We start from the raw sequence: 22,276 nt of genomic DNA on the forward strand, positions 1-22,276 counted from the left end.
TATAATATACATTATATTATATATGATATATGTACATATGATATGTGATATGCATATTATATGTATATGTATGATATATAATATATCATCTATATGGTATATGTATATATTATATATTATATGTGCATATGATATAAGTATAATATTATATACATCACATATATATAAAATGGGTGGTAGCCAGGATTTTGGAATTTGTTAGACTTCAGTTGAAATCCAGGCTCCATTATTTACTTATCAAATGACCTTGAAAAGTTTAACCTTTTTGAAGTTCCAATTCTCTCATCTGTGAAATGTGGTTGATTATATCTCCTTTGGAGTATTACTATAAGAATTAAATTGTGGGAAAGACTAGCTTAGATAATCTAATGAAATGTGAGATATATCTTCATATCTTTTGATGGTCTAACAAATTTGGTTGAAGCTGTTCTCTATGAAAGTTATTATCATCAAACTTGAAAAAGTGATGCAAAACTTCAAGCAACGCAGTGCCAACTGTACTTTACCTCACTTGACTTACCTGTTATTTATATATTTATTCATTCATAACCCATCTTCTTGGAAGCAGGATTTAAGTTGCCTGAGTTGATTATGTCAAGACATGACAAACGTGGTGGGGGTGCTGTGTGTGTTCCAAAACGTAGAGTTAGAAGCAAAATTGCTCATCTTTATACACATTAATTCAGGTTTCATTTAATGCCTTTAGTAGAACTGAACATTATGGTCTTCACATAGTTCTTTTTTTTTTTTTTTGGCAAATTTAATAAAAGATGTTATAATTCATTGCTTATTTTTTTACGTTTTATTACTTAAATCTTTCAAAGCTCTTGAAATATAGACATCTTCTAAGACTTCTGATACTTTCCCACATGGTCCTGGAATAAGGAAAAGCAGACGACAAAAAGGGATTGAGTGGACACCATCCCATCTATGACAGGTGCAAAGGGTAACTGACAGTCTGAAGTAACAGTAACTTATAATTTTCAGATAAAAAGACACAGAAATAAGATGTTTCCATTCTACCTTATGAAGTGAAGTCTCTCTGAATTATTGCATAAATGATAAGAGAAAATTAATCAGATTTTAGCACCTACTATGTCCCAGGCTCTATCATAAATATTGTACAAAAGTCCTGGGAAATAGGTCTAATCTTCTCCATTTAAAAGATGAGGAAACCCAGGCTCTGAGAAGTGTGTGTGCCCAAGGGCACGTCATCAGGAGTGGAAGAACTGGGATCTGAACCTAGGTTTTCCAATTTTAAAGTGTCTTTTTCTTCATTCCCAACTTCCTGAGATAATAATTTATTTCATAAGAATATTTTTAAAACTCGAGTAAACTTGTTGATGTTTACTGTTCCAGCCGCTCTGTCCATCTCCACCATCACTGCAACAACGCAGGTCCTTGTTGCCTCTTATTGGCTTATGGTGACCAATTATAAAACCATCTGCTTCACACAAATTGCTGTCCTGGGCAGCACCCCTTGCTTTCTGCTCACGCATATATCTTCCTAAAGTACAAATGTGATGATATCACTTTTCTCTCTAAATATTTTAGCAAGTCCTCATTGTCTATTCTTCTTTCAAAAACATTTATTTGCAAATACTATAAAATAGAAAATTGTCCACATTCTTACTTCTTAAAAATTAATGTGTTAAGTTTCTCCTACCCCATTTCCATCCCATGCCCTTTTACTCAATGGATGCAATTATTCTCCTACATGTTCCTTCTGGCCACGTGTAGCTTTGTAATTTTAGTTTTAATCTCTTTGGACCCTGTGTTATCTGGGATGAGGTAGAGTGATATTTTTATTTTCTCAGGTAGTTATTTTCCTAATGCCCGTTTCTGAACAATCCATCATTTCCTTAAAATTTAAAAATGCTGCAGTGTTTTTTAAATAGGCACACATATTTGACACATTTTCTGGAGATTTTCTGTTTTATTTGTCTGTTTCATTATTCTTGTATCATTATCATATTATCTCAGTAGCTTTGTGATACTTATTAAGATCTACTATGGCAAGTATCTATTCACTGTACCTTTTCCAGAAAATACTTTTTCAGTCATCTCCTATTTATTTATCCATATAGAATTTGAAATCAGCTTATCTGGCCCAACATTAAACCTCACACCCTAGAACAACAACAACATTTCATAGTAATTCTGACTGGAATTGCTGGAAATTTATAGATGAATTTAGGGTGTATTGGCCTCATTATGATAGAAGCTTTTTATTCATCAGTGTATGTTTCTCCAGTTATTTAGGTTTTATTTTATGTCCTTAGGGAAACTAAATACTGTGTTTTTCATATTGTTCTTGTATTTTTTTGGTAAATTTAATAAAAGATTTTATAATTCATTACTTTTTCACATTTTATTACTTAAATCCTCCATGGCTCTTGAATATTGACAGCTGCTAAGACTCCTGATGCTTCCCCTCATGGTCCTGAAATAAGGAAGGCCAGAGGACAAAAGAGACTGAGTGGCCATCATTCCGTCTATCACAGGTATAAAGGGTCATTGACAGTGTCACATAATAATTTTGAATTTTCTATTAAAAAGAAACCCTTTCCAAACATAATTTTCACCCAGCCCCATTGTCCTCTCCATTGGTTTGGGGGTTGTGAGCTGCCGTGTATGGACAGGTGCCCTCTGTGACCTCATTTATACCTTCCTGAATGAGGACTCAGGGGACTCAGGCTAGAGCAGGGTGGAGCTGGAGTGGACATGGAGGTCATCAGACCTGTCCTCCTCAGTCCTTGCAAATGAACATCTCATCTCTACTCAGGAGATCACACAGCAGACTCCGGCTTAAGATGGCAGATTTTTCAACATATCAGACAACTGGATTTTTTTTTTTTTGTTATGCTATAGTTTAAATAAAGAATCTATTATTTCATGGGAGATAGAATTCTACAAAATTCTTCTGCTATTCCAGGAAAAATGATAATAAGTCATTGTAGAACACATTTTCTCATTTGGCATTGCCTTGGTAAAGCATCGTGTTGCCAAATGATAAAAGCGGGTTTTTGAAAGTGGAGACCTTCGTTCAAATTTCTCAAGTATATCTGCATTGACATATTGCATTTTCAGTTACTGAAGAGCTTCCTCCTTTCAGAAGTATCTTGCCAAATTGCCAACAGAGAGGCCCTGGTGTTTGTGCGGACAGAAGCACTTTTCCTTTGATGTAATCTCAAAGCAGTTTCAACACAATTGAACACCTGGAATTTTTTTTTTTTTAAAGACAATTCTCTGAATACTTTTCCTGGTAATTTAGAAAAGTAGTGCATTGACCCATTGAGCCTGCTGTTTTATCACTCTGTTGCCCGGGCTTGAGTGCAATGGCACGATCTCGGCTCACTGTAATCTCTGCCTCCCGGGTGCAAGCAATTCTGCTGCCTCAGCCTCCCGAGTAGCTGTGGCTACAGCCACACGCTGCCACGCCTGGATAATTTTATTATTATTATTATTATTGTTATTTTTTATTTTAATAGAGATGTGGTTTCACGGTGTCGCGCAAGCTGGTCTTGAACTCCTGAGCTCAGGCAATCCGGCTGCCTTGACCTCCAAAAGTGCTAGGATTATAGGCGTGAGCCACCACGTCTGGCCTTTCTTTTTCTTTTTCTTTTTTTCTTAACATTTCCTTTTTCTGTTGGTGCTTTTCAAGAATTACTGCCTTAGAAGAAAACAGGTAATTTATGAGGAAAAATTACAAACTATCAGATGTCACAAAACCTATATTCAAGGACTTCCAAAAAAGCCAGAAGATCAAATTGCTAGTTCAAAGTTGTTGGATTGCTAGTCATGTCATGAGGGTGAGAAGGCTGAGATTTTTGTAGAAGCTCAGACCAGTGTGATAGCACTGGTTGGATCAAGATATTTGCAAAAGGGACTAGGCTCATAGTAACTTCGTCTGGTAAGTAACTTTTTTTTTCTGTTTTTATCCCAGTAATGAAAAATGGATAGATATTTTTTAGAAAAAAATGATCAACCTTATCTGAATTTGTCACATCCCTGGCCTCAGTATATGAACAGCAATATTTCAGGTTAGCTGGATATGGAAACAAAATGATTTTGCACATGGTATCTTCCCTTTCCTGTCTGTAAGTGGATTGAAATTCTACTTTTAGAATACACACACACTAACACACACACACACACACACACACACACACACGGTAGACTCTGGAGAGAAATTAAAATGTTTTGAGGACCATGTCTGTAAACAATTGCTGTAAGTGCTTGATCCAAGTTACTTTTTTGTAGGTCTTTGAAGTGAGAGACATAAAAAATGGAATTTTGAAAATTACTTCTTCTTTGTATTTTCAGATATAACATAGTGTTCCCTTCTTCTGCTAGCCTGCCAAATCCATATTATTGATTTTGATCTCATCCTGAGAAACAGTACAGAAAAAATTGCTTCTTATAGTGAATTACTATAGAACGTCGATACATCCCACTTTTTAGTGCTCTAGTTTCTTTGAGGGAGGCTGAAGTCAGTCAAAACTTATGCTACTGGGACTCTTGTTATATCACCTGGAAATGGCTCAGTTTAATAGAATTTGTAAGTTCAACCAACCATGTCAGCTCCAAGGTCAATGAAAAGAGTCTTCCTGATTTTACATCTTCATTTCTTCATTCATCCTCTCAGCAAATAGTTACTGAAAACAGTTTTTGTTCTGAATGCTGGAGATAAAAGGGCAAAGAAACACAGTCTCAACACTCAAAACCTGCCAGTCTGGCAGACAAGTATTCTAGATTCTGGCTTGGTTGGGCCCTGCCCATGTTTTTTGACCTGTGGCTGCCCAAGAAGCAGAAGGTCTTGGATTCATGAGCTCATTTTCTTTCGTAATTTATGTAGCAGTTTTTTCTTGTAAGTTCTATGTATTGTGTTTGGCGGAAAGATTTGATAAAATGACCGGATATTGTTACTTTAAGGAGAAAATTAATATTAGTACAGTTTATTGAGAGCCAGACACCATTCTAAATAGTTTCAGTGCTTTATCTCCTTCCTCATCAGACCTATGCAGGAGGTCTTTGTCTCATTTCACAGATGAGGAAACCGAGGCCTAGAGAAGAGCAGTTACTTTCTTAAAGTCACATGATCAGTCACTGTGGCAACGACTGGGATCTAGCTAAGGCTATCTGTTTCCAAGTGCCTGGTCTGGACCCTTATGTGATATTTAGCAATATTAAGTAATATTTTTATACTTTGAATATTTCCTCTTCTGTAACTTGATCCTGTGAATGGTCTAGCTCTGTCGCCCAGGCTGGAGTGCAGTGGCACGATCTCCACTCACTGCAACCTCCACTTTCGGGGTTCAAGAGATTCTTCTGTTTCAGCCTCCCGAGTAGCTAGGATTACAGGCACCTGCCACCATGCCTGGCTAAGTATTTTTTTTCGTATTTTTAGTAGAGATGAAGTTTCACCATGTTGGCCAGGCTGGTTTTGAACTCCTGAGCTCAAGTAATCCACCTGCTTCAGCCTCCCAAAGTGGTAGGATTACAGGTGTGAGCCACCGTGCCCGACCCAAAAGAAGTTACATTAGAATCAATCTAGATACCCATCCCTCCATAAATACAAATCACAAAATACCTATAAATCATATTGAATATCTATTTATTAAATGTCAAACATAGAAATCCTATTATTGTTTCTCTTTGAAAATTAAGGAAATACTAACTCTAAATTACACTTAAGACAAAGTGTATACATGAAAACTCTGTAGGGAAGATTTAGAAGATTCAGGCAAAATCATGAGAAAAGGTAAAATCAGACACTTCAATGTATGTGATACAAGGAGAGAATGTACATAACCCAAAGTGCCCAGGGCAGGGTGAGGTCCGTCCTTAAATTCCTGATTACATTCAGGTTTATTGTGATTTTGGTTGACCTTTGTCTTGGCTTAATGTCAGCAGGGCCAATTTTTATGCATTTATGTAAATATTGAAAAATGTTGGCACAATTTTAAAACAAACATAAGGGGAGATTCTTACAAAGGCTTCTCAGGTGGTAGGCAACAGTTTGGCAAAAAAATCAAGGTGTTTGACCCCTGAACAAAGTTCATCATTACAGGTAAGTTTTCTTCAAATTTTGCAATGTAGAGAAGGGATGTGAGGCAGGCATGCAGGAGTTGGCTCAGAATTCTAGGATTCCCTCCTGGTTTGGTCACTAATCATGGTGAAATCTCCAGAGAGGTCAGGTGATTTGGTTCATGCCGTGAGAGTCAGAACTTTTCCTGCCCTAGCATGGGAGACATTACTAAGGAGCTTAGACCATCTGCAAATCTCTAAAGGATGGAGACCTTATGTTCCACTGGTATCTCTCTGTTGAAAGTTTTCTGAACAAGTTTAGTTCAGAGATTTTGTTTCTTCAATTCTAAAAATAACCAATGGAAAAAAGTTAAAAAAAAAAAAATCAGCTACCCTCCTCATTTGGTCACCAGAAGGTGAAATATTTGATAATTTGACTGAAGAATGATTAATATCAAATGTCAAAATATTTCACAGTGTGACCATACTCAAAAGTGACATAAGCTGCATTTGTTGTTTTTTATCTGTCCAATAAGTTTATTTATTATGTGTTAGCTTCAGACGTAATTATGCCTGGCTGAGAGGAAACATCTTACAAAGATACTCTTAGTCTATTACATCCACTGAAATGGAAGTTTTCAGAGCATTTTCACAAAGTTGATACAGCATTGAGAAAAGTAAAAGCAATTATATATTTTTGTTTCCTTAGTGGTTGAGCTCGTATGATGAAATTAACTTATAAGTTAAAAAGTGACCTTCTGATTCTCTTTCATCTAGTTGATTTAATGTGAATTGTAGCAATCAAAGTCAAAATTTGTAAATCTGAGAAGTGATTTTTCAGGAAAGTGCGGTGCAGGAAAAGGTATGGTCTTTATTTCTCGGTGACTCCTGGGGCTGCCGCTTTCTATGTAACTGCCCTTTAGGAAGTGTATTTTGATTCACCAAGTATTCAAATTATAAAAATGCTAGTTCATTATAGAAAAATTGGAAAACACACAAAAATAAACAAAACATTAAAATATTATATTGACCCTCATCACATTATTATTTTGTTATACTTTTATTTAAACATTTTTTCTATGCTCTTTGTTTGTTTGTTTTACAAAGTTGGAATCATACTAGACACACAATAGATCTGGCTTTTCCACTTCACACTACTTCATAAACATCCCTTTCACATGTCCTTAATATTTTGCAATAACAGAGCAAAGTTGAAAGTTCCAATTTCAAGTTGATCTGTACAATGAAGGTAATGGAGATTATTTATCTTGAGGGAATGTTGTATATATTACATGAAATTAAATATGGAAATTACCCACCAGAATGCACGGCACTTGGTAGGTGATAGAAATATGAATTCCTCCTCCAGAATTCAAGTTACTACCCATGAGAGGTCCTTATACACTCAGGAATACAGACAGATGGATCAACCCTCATCTATTCAACAGCTCACTTCAGAACACATTATCACTATTTGTAAAATGCTTTCTATTTCTAAAAGACTAATTGTACCTGCTTCTAAAAGTAATTAGAATGTTTTACGTATTATCTCAAATATGATGTGCCTGAATACAAGGTGATTTTTCATTTTCCAGAGAAAATTTATACAAGTTTAAGAAAATACGTATTTTTTCCTCCCCCAACTTGAATATGTAAATTTATAGGGATACAGGAAAAACAGTCAAATGTTTACTTATAACATTTAATTTCTTAACTGGATCATACCTACAGTTGAGAAATATTGGCTTTGTTGCCTTCATATTTCATTAAATATTTTGTTTTGATGCTTCACATGCGTCTAAAGCAACTACTTCAGAGCAACTTTCTAAGGCATCTCAGTGTCAGTCCCCACTGTGGAATCTCCTTATGTCTCAGCCCCCACTGTGGAATCTCCTTATGTCTCAGCCCCCACTGTGGAATCTCCTTATGTCTCAGCCTCCACTGTGGAATCTCCTTATGTCTCAGTCTCCACTGTGGAATCTCCTTATGTCTCAGTCTCCACTGTGGAATCTCCTTATGTCTCAGCCCCCACTGTGGAATCTCCTTATGTCTCAGCCCCCACTGTGGAATCTCCTTATGTCTCAGCCCCCACTGTGGAATCTCCTTATGTCTCAGCCCCCACTGTGGAATCTCCTTATGTCTCAGCCTCCACTGTGGAATCTCCTTATGTCTCAGCCCCCACTGTGGAATCTCCTTATGTCTCAGTCTCCACTGTGGAATCTCCTTATGTCTCAGTCTCCACTGTGGAATCTCCTTATGTCTCAGTCTCCACTGTGGAATCTCCTTATGTCTCAGTCCCCACTGTGGAATCTCCTTATGTCTCAGTCTCCACTGTGGAATCTCCTTATGTCTCAGCCCCCACTGTGGAATCTCCTTATGATGGCGTCCCTGAATATTTTATTCTAAGAAATAATTATCCACTCATGAAATGAAAGGAAATTATTTTTTTCCGATTTATTCTGCTATTCTACATTTGTATGACGTAAGTAGAAACAACAGGGACCTTCGCCCCAAGTAATAATGACCAAATCCGTGATAAATTTCTTTGCTTTTATTTCCTTTTACCATTGCCAAAGCTAGCATTCACTGAGTTCATTTCACGTTGATATCTCGTCCAGTTAGTCCCTCTGGATCAAAGCAGAGTATTATAAGAACATTTTTTAATATGAGACGTTACACAAAGACTGTAGCATACATAAGGCGTCCCCCCACCCCGCCATGTTGTGAGAGAAAATTTTGGGAAAGAAAGCCTCGTTTTATGTTCCGGCACTTCCTGTCTATCTAAATTTAGTACGTAGGTGTCCCTATCACAGAGCTAGGATTTGCAAACGTGTTCTCCATTCCTAGTGCCTTATTTGCGCTTGACCTTACAAAACAATCGACTCCTGGGGACAAAAGAGAAACATGCCAAATGTACAAACTATTTGTTATTTATTTAAGCTACCTGTTCCAAAATCTATTTGAGAAGACCTAAGTTAAAATACACAAGCACAGTCAGACCATGAAATAAATACAGATGATGTAAAGCTCCAAGGAAAGAAGGAAAAAGGCCTGTGATTACCTAGCAAGGAGCATAGGTTAACATTTTATGCTCAAAGGAAGGAGAAAAAGGTAGGGGAATACATATTTCTTACTAAGTGATAAGAAGAAGCACACCAAATTTTCAAACATCATATTTTTTTTCTATTACTAAATTAGAAAAGGACTTCAATGCATGAGTTCTTTAGAAGGAAATGGAAGAGTGGGCATTGCCTTCAACTTCCATATTGGAAAATGAAAGGAATGATCATGAAACAAACCCATTGCATATTACCACTGCATCAGTGCTACGGGCATCCTGACATTTAATGAAATGCACAGATGGTGATGCTCAGCAGACATGGTCAGGCAGATAACATGTAGTGATCTAAAGTGACGACAGAAAGATGGATTTGAGGACCAGGCCTCCTGCCATTTCTCTAGCCATTCTGCCTTGAAGGGTCAAGCCAGGTGTTTCAAGCTGGACTTTGGCATAAACTAGACAGAAGTCAATTTGAGGCTGAAGTTTCTGGTGAAACTTGGAAGGCAAATAAGCTGTGTTGCTGATTAGAAAAAGCCTCACTTGTTCTGAAAAACAAAAGTGAAGAATTTCCATACACTGCGTATATTAGACTTTAGCCAATGTTCCCTTTGATTTTCTTAACACGGCAGATAAGGCAAAAGATAACCTATTAAAGACTGGGTGTGTGGAAGGCATGTTTCTTGTGATGATGGGGACAATGGCTTTCAGAATCCCAGGCGTGTCAAAGCAAAGTGGAATGCAAACAGAGGAACTGAGAAAGAAGTGATTCTTCCTGCTTAATTGCTATGGATTTAACCGCCACTCCAAAATGCTGAATTTTTTTTTTTAGTAAAGACAATGCTTGGTCCTATAGGGTTAAAATACCACGTCAAGGCACACAATCATAGCAAACAGACTGCTAATCATAACAATGATGATGACATTATCATCATAACCTCTTATATTTCCATAGCTTTTTTTTTTTTTTTTTGAGACAGGCTCTTCCCCTGTTCCCCAGGCGGGTGTGCAGTGGTGTGATCAAGGCTCACTGCAGCCTCAAACTCCTAGGCTCAGGTGACCCTCCTGCCTCAGCCTCTTGAGTAGCTGGGCCCTATAGGCATGCACATCATGCTCAGCCAATGCTTATTTTATTTTTAGTAAAGGTGAGGTCTCACTAGGTACTATGTTGCCCAGGCTGGCCTCGAAGTTCTGAGCTCAAGCAATCCTCCCACTTCAGCTTCCCAAAGTGCTGGGATTATAGGCACGAGCCACCGCACTGGGACCTATAACATTTTAATCAAATTGCTTTTTCATATCTTGTTTCATTTTGGTCTCACTTCAGTGCTGGTAGTGATGTTGAACTGATCTCCACTAACATCACTTTTTTAGAGAAATAAAACACCAAAAGCTTTAAGTTATTTGATTTGTGGAGCAACAGAACTTGTTATGAGCAAAATGAACCAGGAATGGAACCCTGGTCTTTTGAGAATCCCAGACCACCAGAATTTGAAGAACTCAGGGAAACTGAATTAGAGTTTTTGATATGGACTGAATCACTGTGGAATTATTATAAGAAACTCTTTGGCAGTGGAACAACACTTGTTGTCACAGGTAAGTATCAGAAGAATACAATATTTCCAAGGTAATAGAGGGAAGGCAAGAAATGATTAAATTGGAATAATGTAATAATGTTTAGAGAAAAGAGGAATTGGATGGGGATTTAATGTAGCAATCTCAGGAGAGACTTTAAAACAAATGCTCATACTAAAAGAGAACATAGATAACATTGCACAAATATCATAATAGGATTTGGCTTTGTGTGTATATGGACTCCTATAAAGTGCTCATATATAATGTATGAAATGATATCATTAAAATTTTTGGCCCTGAGACAAAATATATTATGACAGGGAAGTTCGTGATACAATCTATAAAGTGGACATGTATTCATCTCTGATGGTCAAAGAGATGTTGACTCTTGTTGTGAAAGAGCCGGGGTGTTGGAGTCAGGTCCACCTGGAACTCTGGCTCCACCACCCTCTGATAAGTGAAATTGATTGATTATTCTCTGGCCTCAGTTCTCTAATCCATAAAATGGGATAACAGTATGAATTCAGCCGGGTTGTATAAGAATTGCACAAGATAGTGTGAATTAAGTACTCGGCACATTGTCCAACCCAAACTAGGTACCCAACAAATGTTCTCTGGATTCACATGTAAAGAGAGAACGGAATTTACTATGGAGAGTTGCTCTCAGCCCATAAAATTTAAAGAACAGCATTTCTCCAGAGGATTCAGCTGTGCTTCTAACTGCTCAAATGGAAGGTTATCTTAACATTGCCTCACACACACAAAAATTGAACTTATCGATTCGTTTCTTGTTAGCAGACTTTTAATCACTTGGCAAAAACATTGAATTAAGATGCCTACTTTTTATTTTTGCTGTTCTATGTGCTTTACTTAATCCTTTATCTTAATTGATATCATTTCTAACACCAACATATTGGTCCTAAGATTTATAGCCAGTTAGTTTAGGGTTCTGTTTGTACATCTCAGGAAAAAAAAAGGTTAAAATCTTACCAAAAATGGTCAAGATATCAAATCATAGTTGGAAGCATCATAAATCTGAAATACATATTTAAACATAAAATGGCTATAACTATTTATCTAATGAAAAAATAAGAAATAGAGAACACTTAAATAAATACCCATATGTAGATTTAATATATCATGCCATCTATAGAAAATGTAGTTGATATTTGGCAAATTTACAATACTGCATTTTAATAAACGACAAACAACTTAGGCAATTTAACTCACATACACTATTTGATTATGCCAATAAATGTACATAGATGAATCCAGCAGGTTTATTACTTTAAATAAATAAAATATATAAATTCTATTTATTATTGAAGTAAAAACTTAACCATACTTGGCCATAAAAAACACTCTTAATATGTACATTTTAATAGTAGTATTTTTAAAAATCATGTGAGAGGACGATCCAGAATATCGGCCCTTACCATGTATAATGAAGTATGCTATTTAATGATTAGTCAACTAATACGTTGAGAAAGTTATGGAAGTTCCAGATTCATTTTGTCCTGAAAAGAATGAAACTTAAAGAATCTAGCTAAAAAAAGAGGACAAGAGGCAATGAATGCTGTGGTACCATACAGAAAATGTCCAAGTTTATCATTTGATTTTTAATTTCTTTATTACAATGAATTAGAAGTATTTCCATGAAGAGACACTAGTTCCTAGGATGAAAATTAGATTGGAAAATATACTGATTGGAGACTAAAATTATAGAAATATAATGTACAATTGAAAAATTAATCTTACATTTTATATCATGCTTTTAAAATTAGAAACAAACTATATAGTGGAAAAATATACACTGTCTCACAAGTATAACAAGTAAAATACTATTGGCACCAAAAGCAAAGAGTATGAAATTAAAATAAGTGCATTATGACTAATTAAATTTATAGCATGCTCAAGAATTAATATTATTGTATATGTTTATTAATTTTGTATGAAAATCAGAAGGTTTGTTACAGAAACAGAAATTATCAAGATTGTTTTCTTTTCTTCTCAAATGAGAAATTTAATTCTTATTTTCTTAAGAAATTGTTCAATTACTAAACTCACTTCAAATCAGCCAAAGCATTGGAGTTTCAATTCGAAATCACATTAGAAAGAATTGTAACATTTATAATTTCAGTTATTAGATTAAAAATAAATGTATAACCCATTAACATTCCAGATTCAAGTGATATGCCTTTGTAAACATATAATGATTTGTTATATATCTTGACCCTATGTGTATAAGAAGCTCTGGAACTATGACTTTTAATAGAGCAATTACATATACATTTTATTCAGCAGGCTAAGACAAAGAGAATAATGGAGCTTTAAAACAGTTAAGTAGCATATAGAACAGACACAAACTCTGGGAGAGATATAAAGAGTCAAAATAGAGATACACTGTTTTGCACAGACCTTCTAATTAATGGGGTAAATTTATATAAAAATCAGTATAAAAAAATACACCCCTGGTGCCTTCTCAGTCATGCTTAAACTTCAAATGAAATTCCAAAATAAAATGTGCTTTTGGTGAATATTTTCTAAATCAAAACAAAATTTGGTAAGTATATTACTGGATGGGATTAACACAAGAGTATCTCTGAAAATAATCAATAAAAAATGTAAGTAAGAGTTTTGGAAATGTTGCCATTTTGTTTCTAAATTTAAGAGATGGTGAATAATCTGGAGGTACAACTGTAAATACTGCTCCACCCCAAAACCTGGAGGGTGCAGATGTGAAATTGAGATGTTATATAAAGTTAGATATTAACTAGGAGGACTACTCATGATATACACATTGAAGCTACATGGTCAACTTGATAGACAGTACGTACATGTAAAAGTAGATTCTCACTAAAACAAGTGACTGTGTATTGTTAAAAATAAAAGTGAACAAAATGGTTAGGCATGGTGGCTCCCACCTATAATCCCCGCACTTTGGGAGGCTGAGGCAGGCAGATCACTTGAGTGCAGGAGTTTGAAACCAGCCTGATCAATATGGTGAAATGTGTCTCTACAAAAAAATATTAGCCAGCCATGGTGGTGCATACCTGTAGTCCCAGCTACTTGGGAGGCTGAGGTGGAAAGATCACTTGAGCTTGGGGAGTTGAGGCTGCAGTGAGCCCTGATTGTGCTGCTGCATTCCTACCTGGGTGACAGAGCAAGAAAAAATCTCAAAAAAAAAAAAAAAAAAAAAAAATTCTGACATTTATTCATATGGGAAATAAGACAAGTACTAAGATTTTTAAATTCTGATATTTATTCATATGGGAAATAAGATAAATAATCCGATAAATATGGTGCATCGCAGAATCAGTGAAATGAAGAGTGGGTGGACACAAAATTGTGGAACGTGAGAATGTGTGTTATTTGGCCCAAGAACATAAGTTACAAAGGATGGAAAAGGGAAGTGGGAAAAGGACCAAAGAGTCTCACCTGAAGAGAGATCATTAAAGTTTCCTGACCTTATTCCACTTTCCCCTGCCATCCACCTTGAAAACATGCTTCACTATGATGAAACAAAAGAGATAAAAATAAAATAAATATGCTCATGAACGTTGGAAGCCTTGGTAGGAGGCAGTTAAAAATCACACTCCCTCACAGCATGTGCAGAATAAACAAAGGCCAGGTTTTCATCCAGCATCTGACACTTGAGAGCTGTGACTTTTGGCAAGTTATTTAATTTCTTGATCCTCTTTTCAACATCTGTAAAATAAGTACAATAATAAGTACTGTGCAGCCTATCCTGGGTGAAAGGCCCTGGTGGACACTAGCTCAATGGCACTGTCTCTTTTTATTGTTATGTACTAGGCCATTCCCAATCATGCAATGTGTGTGTTTCTCTCATGATTCTTTTAAATTCATATTCCTTTTCTCCCCTTAGATAAACATCTTGATGCAGATGTTTCCCCCAAGCCCACTATTTTTCTTCCTTCCATTGCTGAAACAAACCTCCACAAGGCTGGAACATACCTTTGTCTTCTTGAGAAATTTTTCCCGGATGTTATTGAGATACGTTGGCAAGAAAAGAACAGCAACAAGATTCTGAAATCCCAAGAGGGGAACACCGTGAAGACTAACGACACATACATGAAATTTAGCTGGTTAACAGTGCCAGAAAAGTCACTGGATAAAGAGCACAGATGTATCGTCAGACATGAGAATAATAGAAATGGAGTTGATCAAGAAATTATCTTTCCTCCAATAAAGACAGGTATGTGTTTACATGTATCATCTCTCAGAACACGTCTTTGAAAGGGAGTCCTGCATTTTTTATTTCAGTAATTAATGAAAAACAAACATAAATCTTTCTTAGATGTTGTTACATTTAATGGTGGCGTAAATGCCCTGCTACTTTTCTATAGAATTAAAATGGTGTGGGTTTTGGAGAAAACGAGATTGAAAAAGTTACTGAAGGTTTCTCAGCCTCAGTTCCATTATCCAAAATAAGAAAGTCACATGCTGGTTTTTAGGGTTGTTAGATGGATTAAAGGAAACAACATACATGGAAGCATCTAGCAATGTAGCACATGGTAAACGCTCAAAAAGAGTTCTCCTTTCTTTTGATGACTTTACTTGATCGGGAAATAAAAACAAATATACGTCTTTCGGGAATGTTCTGCCCAAGCAGGAGAGTAACTCACCTCAATCTTGCTACCCACAAAGTTTAACCTACAAACCATGGGTTCATTGTTGACAAAATGATGTTTATCTGAAGAAGCCAGAGCGAGGCTCTACAAAACATAAAATAGTCTTGGCCACTGTAGTTTCATGGAGGCCTTGTGCTTTTCAGATTTTCAGTTTATATGTCATCATAAAGTAACATTTCATAATTAAAGGTTGGTAAGGCTTACAAGTACAAACATTTTTCCATTTTCCATAATAAATGCTTTTCCTACCATTGGTGAATGCATCTCAATAAACATTGATTGTACAATTATGACACGCCAGGCTTAGTGGAAATGTGGATGAGCAGACAAGGATGAGTTGCTGTTCTAAGAAGGATGCATGACAGTGCAGAGAATATACTCGCTTCCTGATCACTCAGGGTCACGCATGATTCATGCATGAGGTCCCCAAACAGTGCCTTTGATGCAGAGTCTGTACATGTCTAGACCATTGGGCAGAGGGCTGAATGTGCCCTGGGCCAGGGGTCCAGTCCCTCACTATATGTCAACATCCTGAATATGAACATAACAGTCCAACAGCTCCAGAGTGGTCATGAAAAGGACTCATTTTGTGCTTTTTCCTGTGGTTAACAAGTCCTTTTTAGCCGGTGGGGGAACAAGCATTAACAAAATGTTTGAAGACTTTTGCCATGTACCATTCCAAATTTCTAGGGTAAGTCTTTAGCTTTTCAGATCCTGAGTTTCTGCAATGATCAAATGTGATTTGGACAGTTGCCTTGACTTTCTCCTGGGGCAGTGATGGAGTACAAAAGAAACAATGGCAGGGAAAATGCTTGCTTTCAACACGGTAGCATGGATGTGTTCATTTGTGTATTTACCGTATTAGGTATAGCCTTTCCTAAAACTAACTGATTTGGGGTTATAAAAACAGTCCCAATTTTCTTTTCTTTTTTTTTTGAGACGGAGTTTTGCTCTTGTTGCCCAGGCTGGAGTGGAATGGCACAATCTCGGCTCACTGCAACCTCCACCTCTTGGGTTCAAGTGATTCTCCTGCCTCAGCCTCCCAAGGAGCTGAGATTATAGGCATGCACCACCACGCCCGGCTAATTTTGTACTTTTAGTGGAGACGGGGTTTCTCCATGTTAGTCAGGCTGGTCTCGAACTCCCGACTTCAGGTGATCTGCCCACCTGAGCCTCCCAAAGTGCTGGGATTGCAGGTGTGAGCCAGGGTGCCCGGCCCCTAGAGTCCCAATTTTCTATTTCCTTTGCTGAGACAACAAGAGAAGACAAAAGTGCAAAGCTTGAGGGTAGTCTTACCACTGTGCTTAAGTGTTCTGATTTTTCCAGTGATCAGGGCAAAATAAAAAGTATAGTAAGTTCCAGAGCAGTGAATACTACACGGGGGGAGAAGTTACAGTTTCACAATGTGTTTTACTTTACACTAAATTCTAAAAGTAAAATGTCTTTTTTTTTTTTTTTTCTGAGACAGTTTCGCTCTGGTAGCTCAGGCAGGAGTGCTATGGTATGATCTCAGCTTACAGCAACCTCCACCTCCCAGGTTCAAGTGATTCTTCTGCCTCAGCCTCCCGAGAATTGAAATTACAGGTGCCTGGCACCACATCTGGCTAATTTTTCTACTTTTAGTAGAGATGGGGTTTCACCATGTTGGCCAGCTGGTCTCGAACTCCTGACCTCAAGTGATCCACCTGCCTTGGCCTCCCAAAGTGCTGGGATTACAGACGTTGAGTCACTGTGCCCAGTCTAAAAGTAAACTGTCTTTCATGCACTTCTCAAGGCAACTACGTTAAGGAGGACACTTCTCTTAATGTCATTCTATAGTAGATTTCTATGCTCTTTCTTGGAAGTTTGTTTTTCTGAGAAAAGCTAAAAATATAACATGGAAGTGATCATATTATATAATCAATGAACTGCTTTTGAAGGAGATCAAACTAATCTGGTCCACATTTGCAATCAACCTTGATTGAGAGAGAGAGAACTCAGGATACACTTAGAGATTTTATTACGGGGAATAGTTACTTTATTCTTTTTACCTCAATCAATTAAGGCATGGAAATAAGTGATAGTCACTTTCATTTATATTTTAACAAATAAAGTCACCCTAAGGAAAGTAAAAAGACATTGAAAACCCATTAAAGTCAGCCCTTAAAGATATTTGGACATGTAGACATGATAATTAACATTTGCATTCGTGAGACTTACCCAAAACCCATACCTCAAGTCCATTTTTTTAGAATACATGAAATAAAGATCTCAGTGAGTGCATAAAACTGCACACCAGAGTCATATGCATATAGATCAGAACACATCTACTAGAAAAAAAATAAACCGAAACACAATGTGACTCTGTTTTCTTCTGTTTTAAAATATGTTCTTTATTTGCATGTTTGCTTCTTCCTTTTTTTTTTTCTTTTTAAACATCACAGATAAATTCAACTCTTACCTCAGGTTTTACTCAGAGAACTAGCAATGTGACTTGTCCTGTCTCTTTCTCGTCCCAGAAAGAACTGCACTGAAATGCTGAGCTCCTATAATAAAAAAGACAATTTGCTGAGAGTAATTAACATACTCAAAGAGATTTTCTTAGAGTACACCATGGTGGCATTATATTGTCTCTTTATAAATTACTTTCTATCTATTTCTGTGGATTATTTCTACTACGTACTTTTCAAATGTCCAATTTCTTTTCTTCCCTTACGACTACTGTCTGAATACTGGCTCTGCTGTTCACTGATACGACTCTCGGCAAGTTGCCTGCACTTTTTAAACTTTATTTCCTCATTCAGAACATGGGGCCATACGTAATAAAACTCACTTCAGTGTTATTGGGGAATTAAACAAAGAATGCATGGGAAGCATTTAACATAGTGCTTGAGGCAATAACGAGCACTTAGTAGATATTAGCTTTTGTTAATGTTGTTGTTGTTATGTCCAGAAGCACTGTACCTCCAGAAAATCATGGGTACTTGCTGGGGATGTTGGGAATGTGCATGATTTCAAAAGAAATGACTGCTTTTTTCTGCTTAGATGAGAGATTTTTCTAAACTAGACACCTTCAAACATGTAAGATTCTGTTGTGGATTCTAGGTCTGAAAGAATTCTCGGTGTGGTGGCTTATCCCTGTAATCCCAGCATTTTGGGAGGACAAGGCAGGAAGATTGCTGGAGTCCAGGAGTTTGAAACCAACCTGGGCAACATGGCAAAACCCTGTCTCTACAAAAAATACAAACATTAGCTGCTCATGGTACTGAGTGCCTGTACTCCCAGCTACTCAGGAGGCTGAGATGGGAGGATCGCCTGACCCTGGGGAGGTTGAGACTTCAGTGAGCTGTGATGACACCATATTATACTCCGCTCCAGCCTGGGTGAGAGTGAGACCATGCCTCAAAAAAAAAAAAAAAAAAAAAAAATCCAAAATTATTCTTTTTGCTGATTTCCTGTCAGCAGTGTGTGCTGAAGACTGTAAAGTAGCCACTTGTTCTCTTTATTTTCCATTGAACAAGTATTTACCACAAACATATTTTGTGGCAGGCACTGTGCTAGGAGCTATGCATACAGAAGGAAAACCAAATGTTCTTGGATACTACACTCAGCTGTGATAAAAAAGGAAAAATATATTCTTCACAAACTTCAACATCTTGATGTGCAAAAGCATAATATATGAATTAGATCTACCTAATTACATAGAATCAGACCAATTATTTCTGGGATTGTGGGCTCATACTTTTAATAACTGGCCTCCTGCCTCTCTGTAACAGGTTTTTATCAATATTCATTTAATTACACACACACATACACACACACACACACAGCTTGACAAATAATGGGCATGAAAAATTAACTAGTACTTGCTCTCATTCTTCTAGATGTCACCACAGTGGATCCCAAAGACAGTTATTCAAAAGATGCACATGGTAAGTTTCTGTGTTTTTTATTTCCTCCTGATCATTTTAACTTTTAAACTTCTCTGGTTTGAAAAATCAGGGAATGGATTTTGCTAGGTTGGATGCTGCAGAATGGACCTAGTGATACTTTAAATTAGTCCCTCGTTTTCCAGGAGTTGTATTAACAAATCTAACTACTGCTTTGAGTTTGAGATGACTATAAATTGAAGGGTATAGAGTTTTGCTTTCAATTATTTCAACAAATAGACTTTATTCATCCATGTGTCTTTTTTTTTTTTTTTTGAGATGAAGTCTCGCTCTGTTGCCCAGGCTGGAGTGCGGTGGCGTGATCTCCACTCACCACAACCTCCGATTCCCTAGTTAAAGCCATTCTCCAGCCTCAGCTTCTCAAGTAGCTCGGACTACAGGCACACGCCACCATGTCTGGGTCATCTTTATATTTTTAGTAGACACTGGGTTTCACTAAGTTGGCCAGGCTGGTCTTGCACTCCTGACCTCAAGTGATCCACGCGCCTCAGCCTCCCGAAGTGCTGAGATTACAGATGTGAGTCACTGCGCCCTGTCTAAAAGTAAAATGTCTTTTATGCGCTTCTCAAGGCAACTATGTTAAGGAGGACACGTCTCTTAATGCCATTCTACAGTAGATTTCTAATGCTCTTTCTTGGAAGTTTGTTTTTCTGAGAAAAGCTAAAAATATAACATGGAAGTGATCATATTATATAATCAATGAACTGCTTTTGAAGGAGATCAAACTAATCTGGTCCACATTTGCAACCAACCTTGACTGAGAGAGAGAGAACTCAGGATACACTTAGAGATTTTGTTACCAGGAATAGTTACTTTATTCTTTTTACCTCAATCAATGCATGGAAATAAGTGATAGTCATTTTCATTTATCTTTTAATAAATAAAGTTACCCTAAGGAAAATAAAAAGACATTGAAAACCCATTAAAGTCAGCCCTTAAAGATATTTGGACATGTAGACATGATAATTAACATTTGCATTCGTGAGACTTACCCAAAACCCATACCTCAAGTCCATTTTTTTAGAATACATGAAATAAAGATCTCAGTGAGTGCATAAAACTGCACACCAGAGTCATATGCATATAGATCAGAACACATCTACTAGAAAAAAAATAAACCGAAACACAATGTGACTCTGTTTTCTTCTGTTTTAAAATATGTTCTTTATTTGCATGTTTGCTTCTTCCTTTTTTTTTTTCTTTTTAAACATCACAGATAAATTCAACTCTTACCTGAGGTTTTATTCAGAGAACTATCAATGTGACTTGGCCCATCTCTTTCTAGTCCCAGAAAGAATTGCACTGAAATGCTGAGCTCCTATAATGAAAACGACCATTTGCTGAGAATAATTAACATACTCAAAGAGATTTTCTTAGAGTACACAATGGTGGCATTATATTGTCTCTTTATAAATGACTATTTCTGTGGATTATTTCTACAAAGTACTTTTCACATGTCTAATTTCGTTTCTTCCCCTACGACTACTGTCTGAATACTGGCTCTGCTGTTCACTGATACGACTCTCGGCAAGTTGCCCACACTTTTTAAACTTTATTTCCACATTGAGAAAATGGGGCCATACATAATTCAACTCACTTCCGTGTTATTGGGGAGTTAAACAAAAAATGCATGGGAAGCATTTAGCATAGCACCTGAGACAATCATGAGCACTCAGTAGATATTAGCTTTTGTTAATATTGTTGTTATGTCCAGAAGCACTGTACCTCCAGAAAATCATGGGTACTTGCTGGAGACATTGGGAATATGCATGACTTCAAAAGGTATGACTGCTTTTTTCTGCTTAGGTGAGAAATTTTTCTAAACTAGACTCTTTCAAACATTGTAAGATTCTGTTGTGGATTCTAGGACTGAAAGAATTCTTGGCCCGGTGTGGTGTCTTATCCCTGTAATCCCAGCATTTTGGGAGGAAAAGGCAGGAAGATTGCTTGAGCCCAGGAGTTCGAAACCAGCCTGGGCAACATGGCAAAACCCTGTCTCTACAAAAAGTACATAGATTAGCTGGGCGTAGCGGTGAGTGCCTGTATTCCCAGATACTCGGGAGGCTGAGATGGGAGGATCACCTGACTCTGGGCAGTTTGAGGCTTCAGTGAGCCGTGATGACACCGCACTACACTCCACTCCAGCCAGGGCGACAGTGAGATGCTGCCTCAAAAAAAAAAAAAAATCACAAAATTATGTAGGGTTTTTTTTTTTTTTTTTTCTGATTTCAGGTCAGCAGTGTGTGCTGAAGACTGTAAAGGAGCCACTTGTTCTGTTTATTTTTCCACTGAACAAGTATTGATCAAAAACATACTTTGTGGCAGGCACTGTGCTAGGAGCCATGCATACAGAAGGAAAACCAAATGTTCTTGGATACTACACTCCAGTTGGAATAAAAAAGGAAAAAAGTATTCTTCATGAACTTCAGCATCTTAATATGTAAAAACATAATATATGAATTAGATCTACCTAATTACATAGAATCAGACCAATTATTTCTGGGATTGTGGGCTCATATTTTTAATAACTGGCCTCTTGTCTCTTGCCTATAAAAACTTGACAGGTTTCATAAATATTCATTTAATTACACACAGACACACACTCAGACACATACACACACCCCCTTTGACAAATAATGGGCATGAACAATTGACTAGTACTTGCTCTCATTCTTCTAGATGTCACCACAGTGGATCCCAAAGGCAATTATTCAGAAGATGCAAATGGTAAGTTTTTGTATTTTTTATTTCCTCCTGATCAGAACTTCTCTGGCTTGAAAAATCAGGGAATGGATTTTGCTAGGTTGGATGCTGCAGAATGAACCTAGTGATATTTTAAATTAGTCCCTCCTTTTCTAGGAGTTGTATTAACAAACCTAACTACTGCTTTGGGTATGAGATGACTGTAAATTGAAGGGTACAGTGATATGCTTTTAGTTATTTCATAAAACAGACTTTATTCATCCATTCATCTATGTGTCTTTCTTTCTTTCTTTCTTTCTTTCTTTCTTTCTTTCTTTCTTTCTTTCTTTCTT

At 36.9% G+C, this 22,276-nt stretch overlaps 1 protein-coding gene across 2 annotated transcripts in view; it reads left to right on the forward strand.

Annotated features, from left to right (window-relative positions):
* The window catches only part of LOC105513603 (T-cell receptor gamma chain C region 1), a 117,797-nt gene that overhangs the window by 89,613 nt on the left and 5,908 nt on the right, over nt 1-22,276 (forward strand). The window contains exons 5-7 of one of the 2 annotated variants that reach the window (XM_011944515.1): nt 14,547-14,876; nt 19,176-19,223; nt 21,921-21,968. In XM_011944515.1, the coding sequence (XP_011799905.1) occupies nt 14,547-14,876; nt 19,176-19,223; nt 21,921-21,968 (426 nt within the window). Of the gene's footprint in view, nt 1-6,020; nt 6,074-10,459; nt 10,682-14,546; nt 14,877-19,175; nt 19,224-21,920; nt 21,969-22,276 lie in introns of those variants that run through there. The other variant, XM_011944516.1, reaches the window with a different exon arrangement.

This window comes from Colobus angolensis, unplaced genomic scaffold, assembly GCF_000951035.1.
Source record: "Colobus angolensis palliatus isolate OR3802 unplaced genomic scaffold, Cang.pa_1.0 Scaffold232, whole genome shotgun sequence".
NCBI lineage: Eukaryota > Metazoa > Chordata > Mammalia > Primates > Cercopithecidae > Colobus > Colobus angolensis.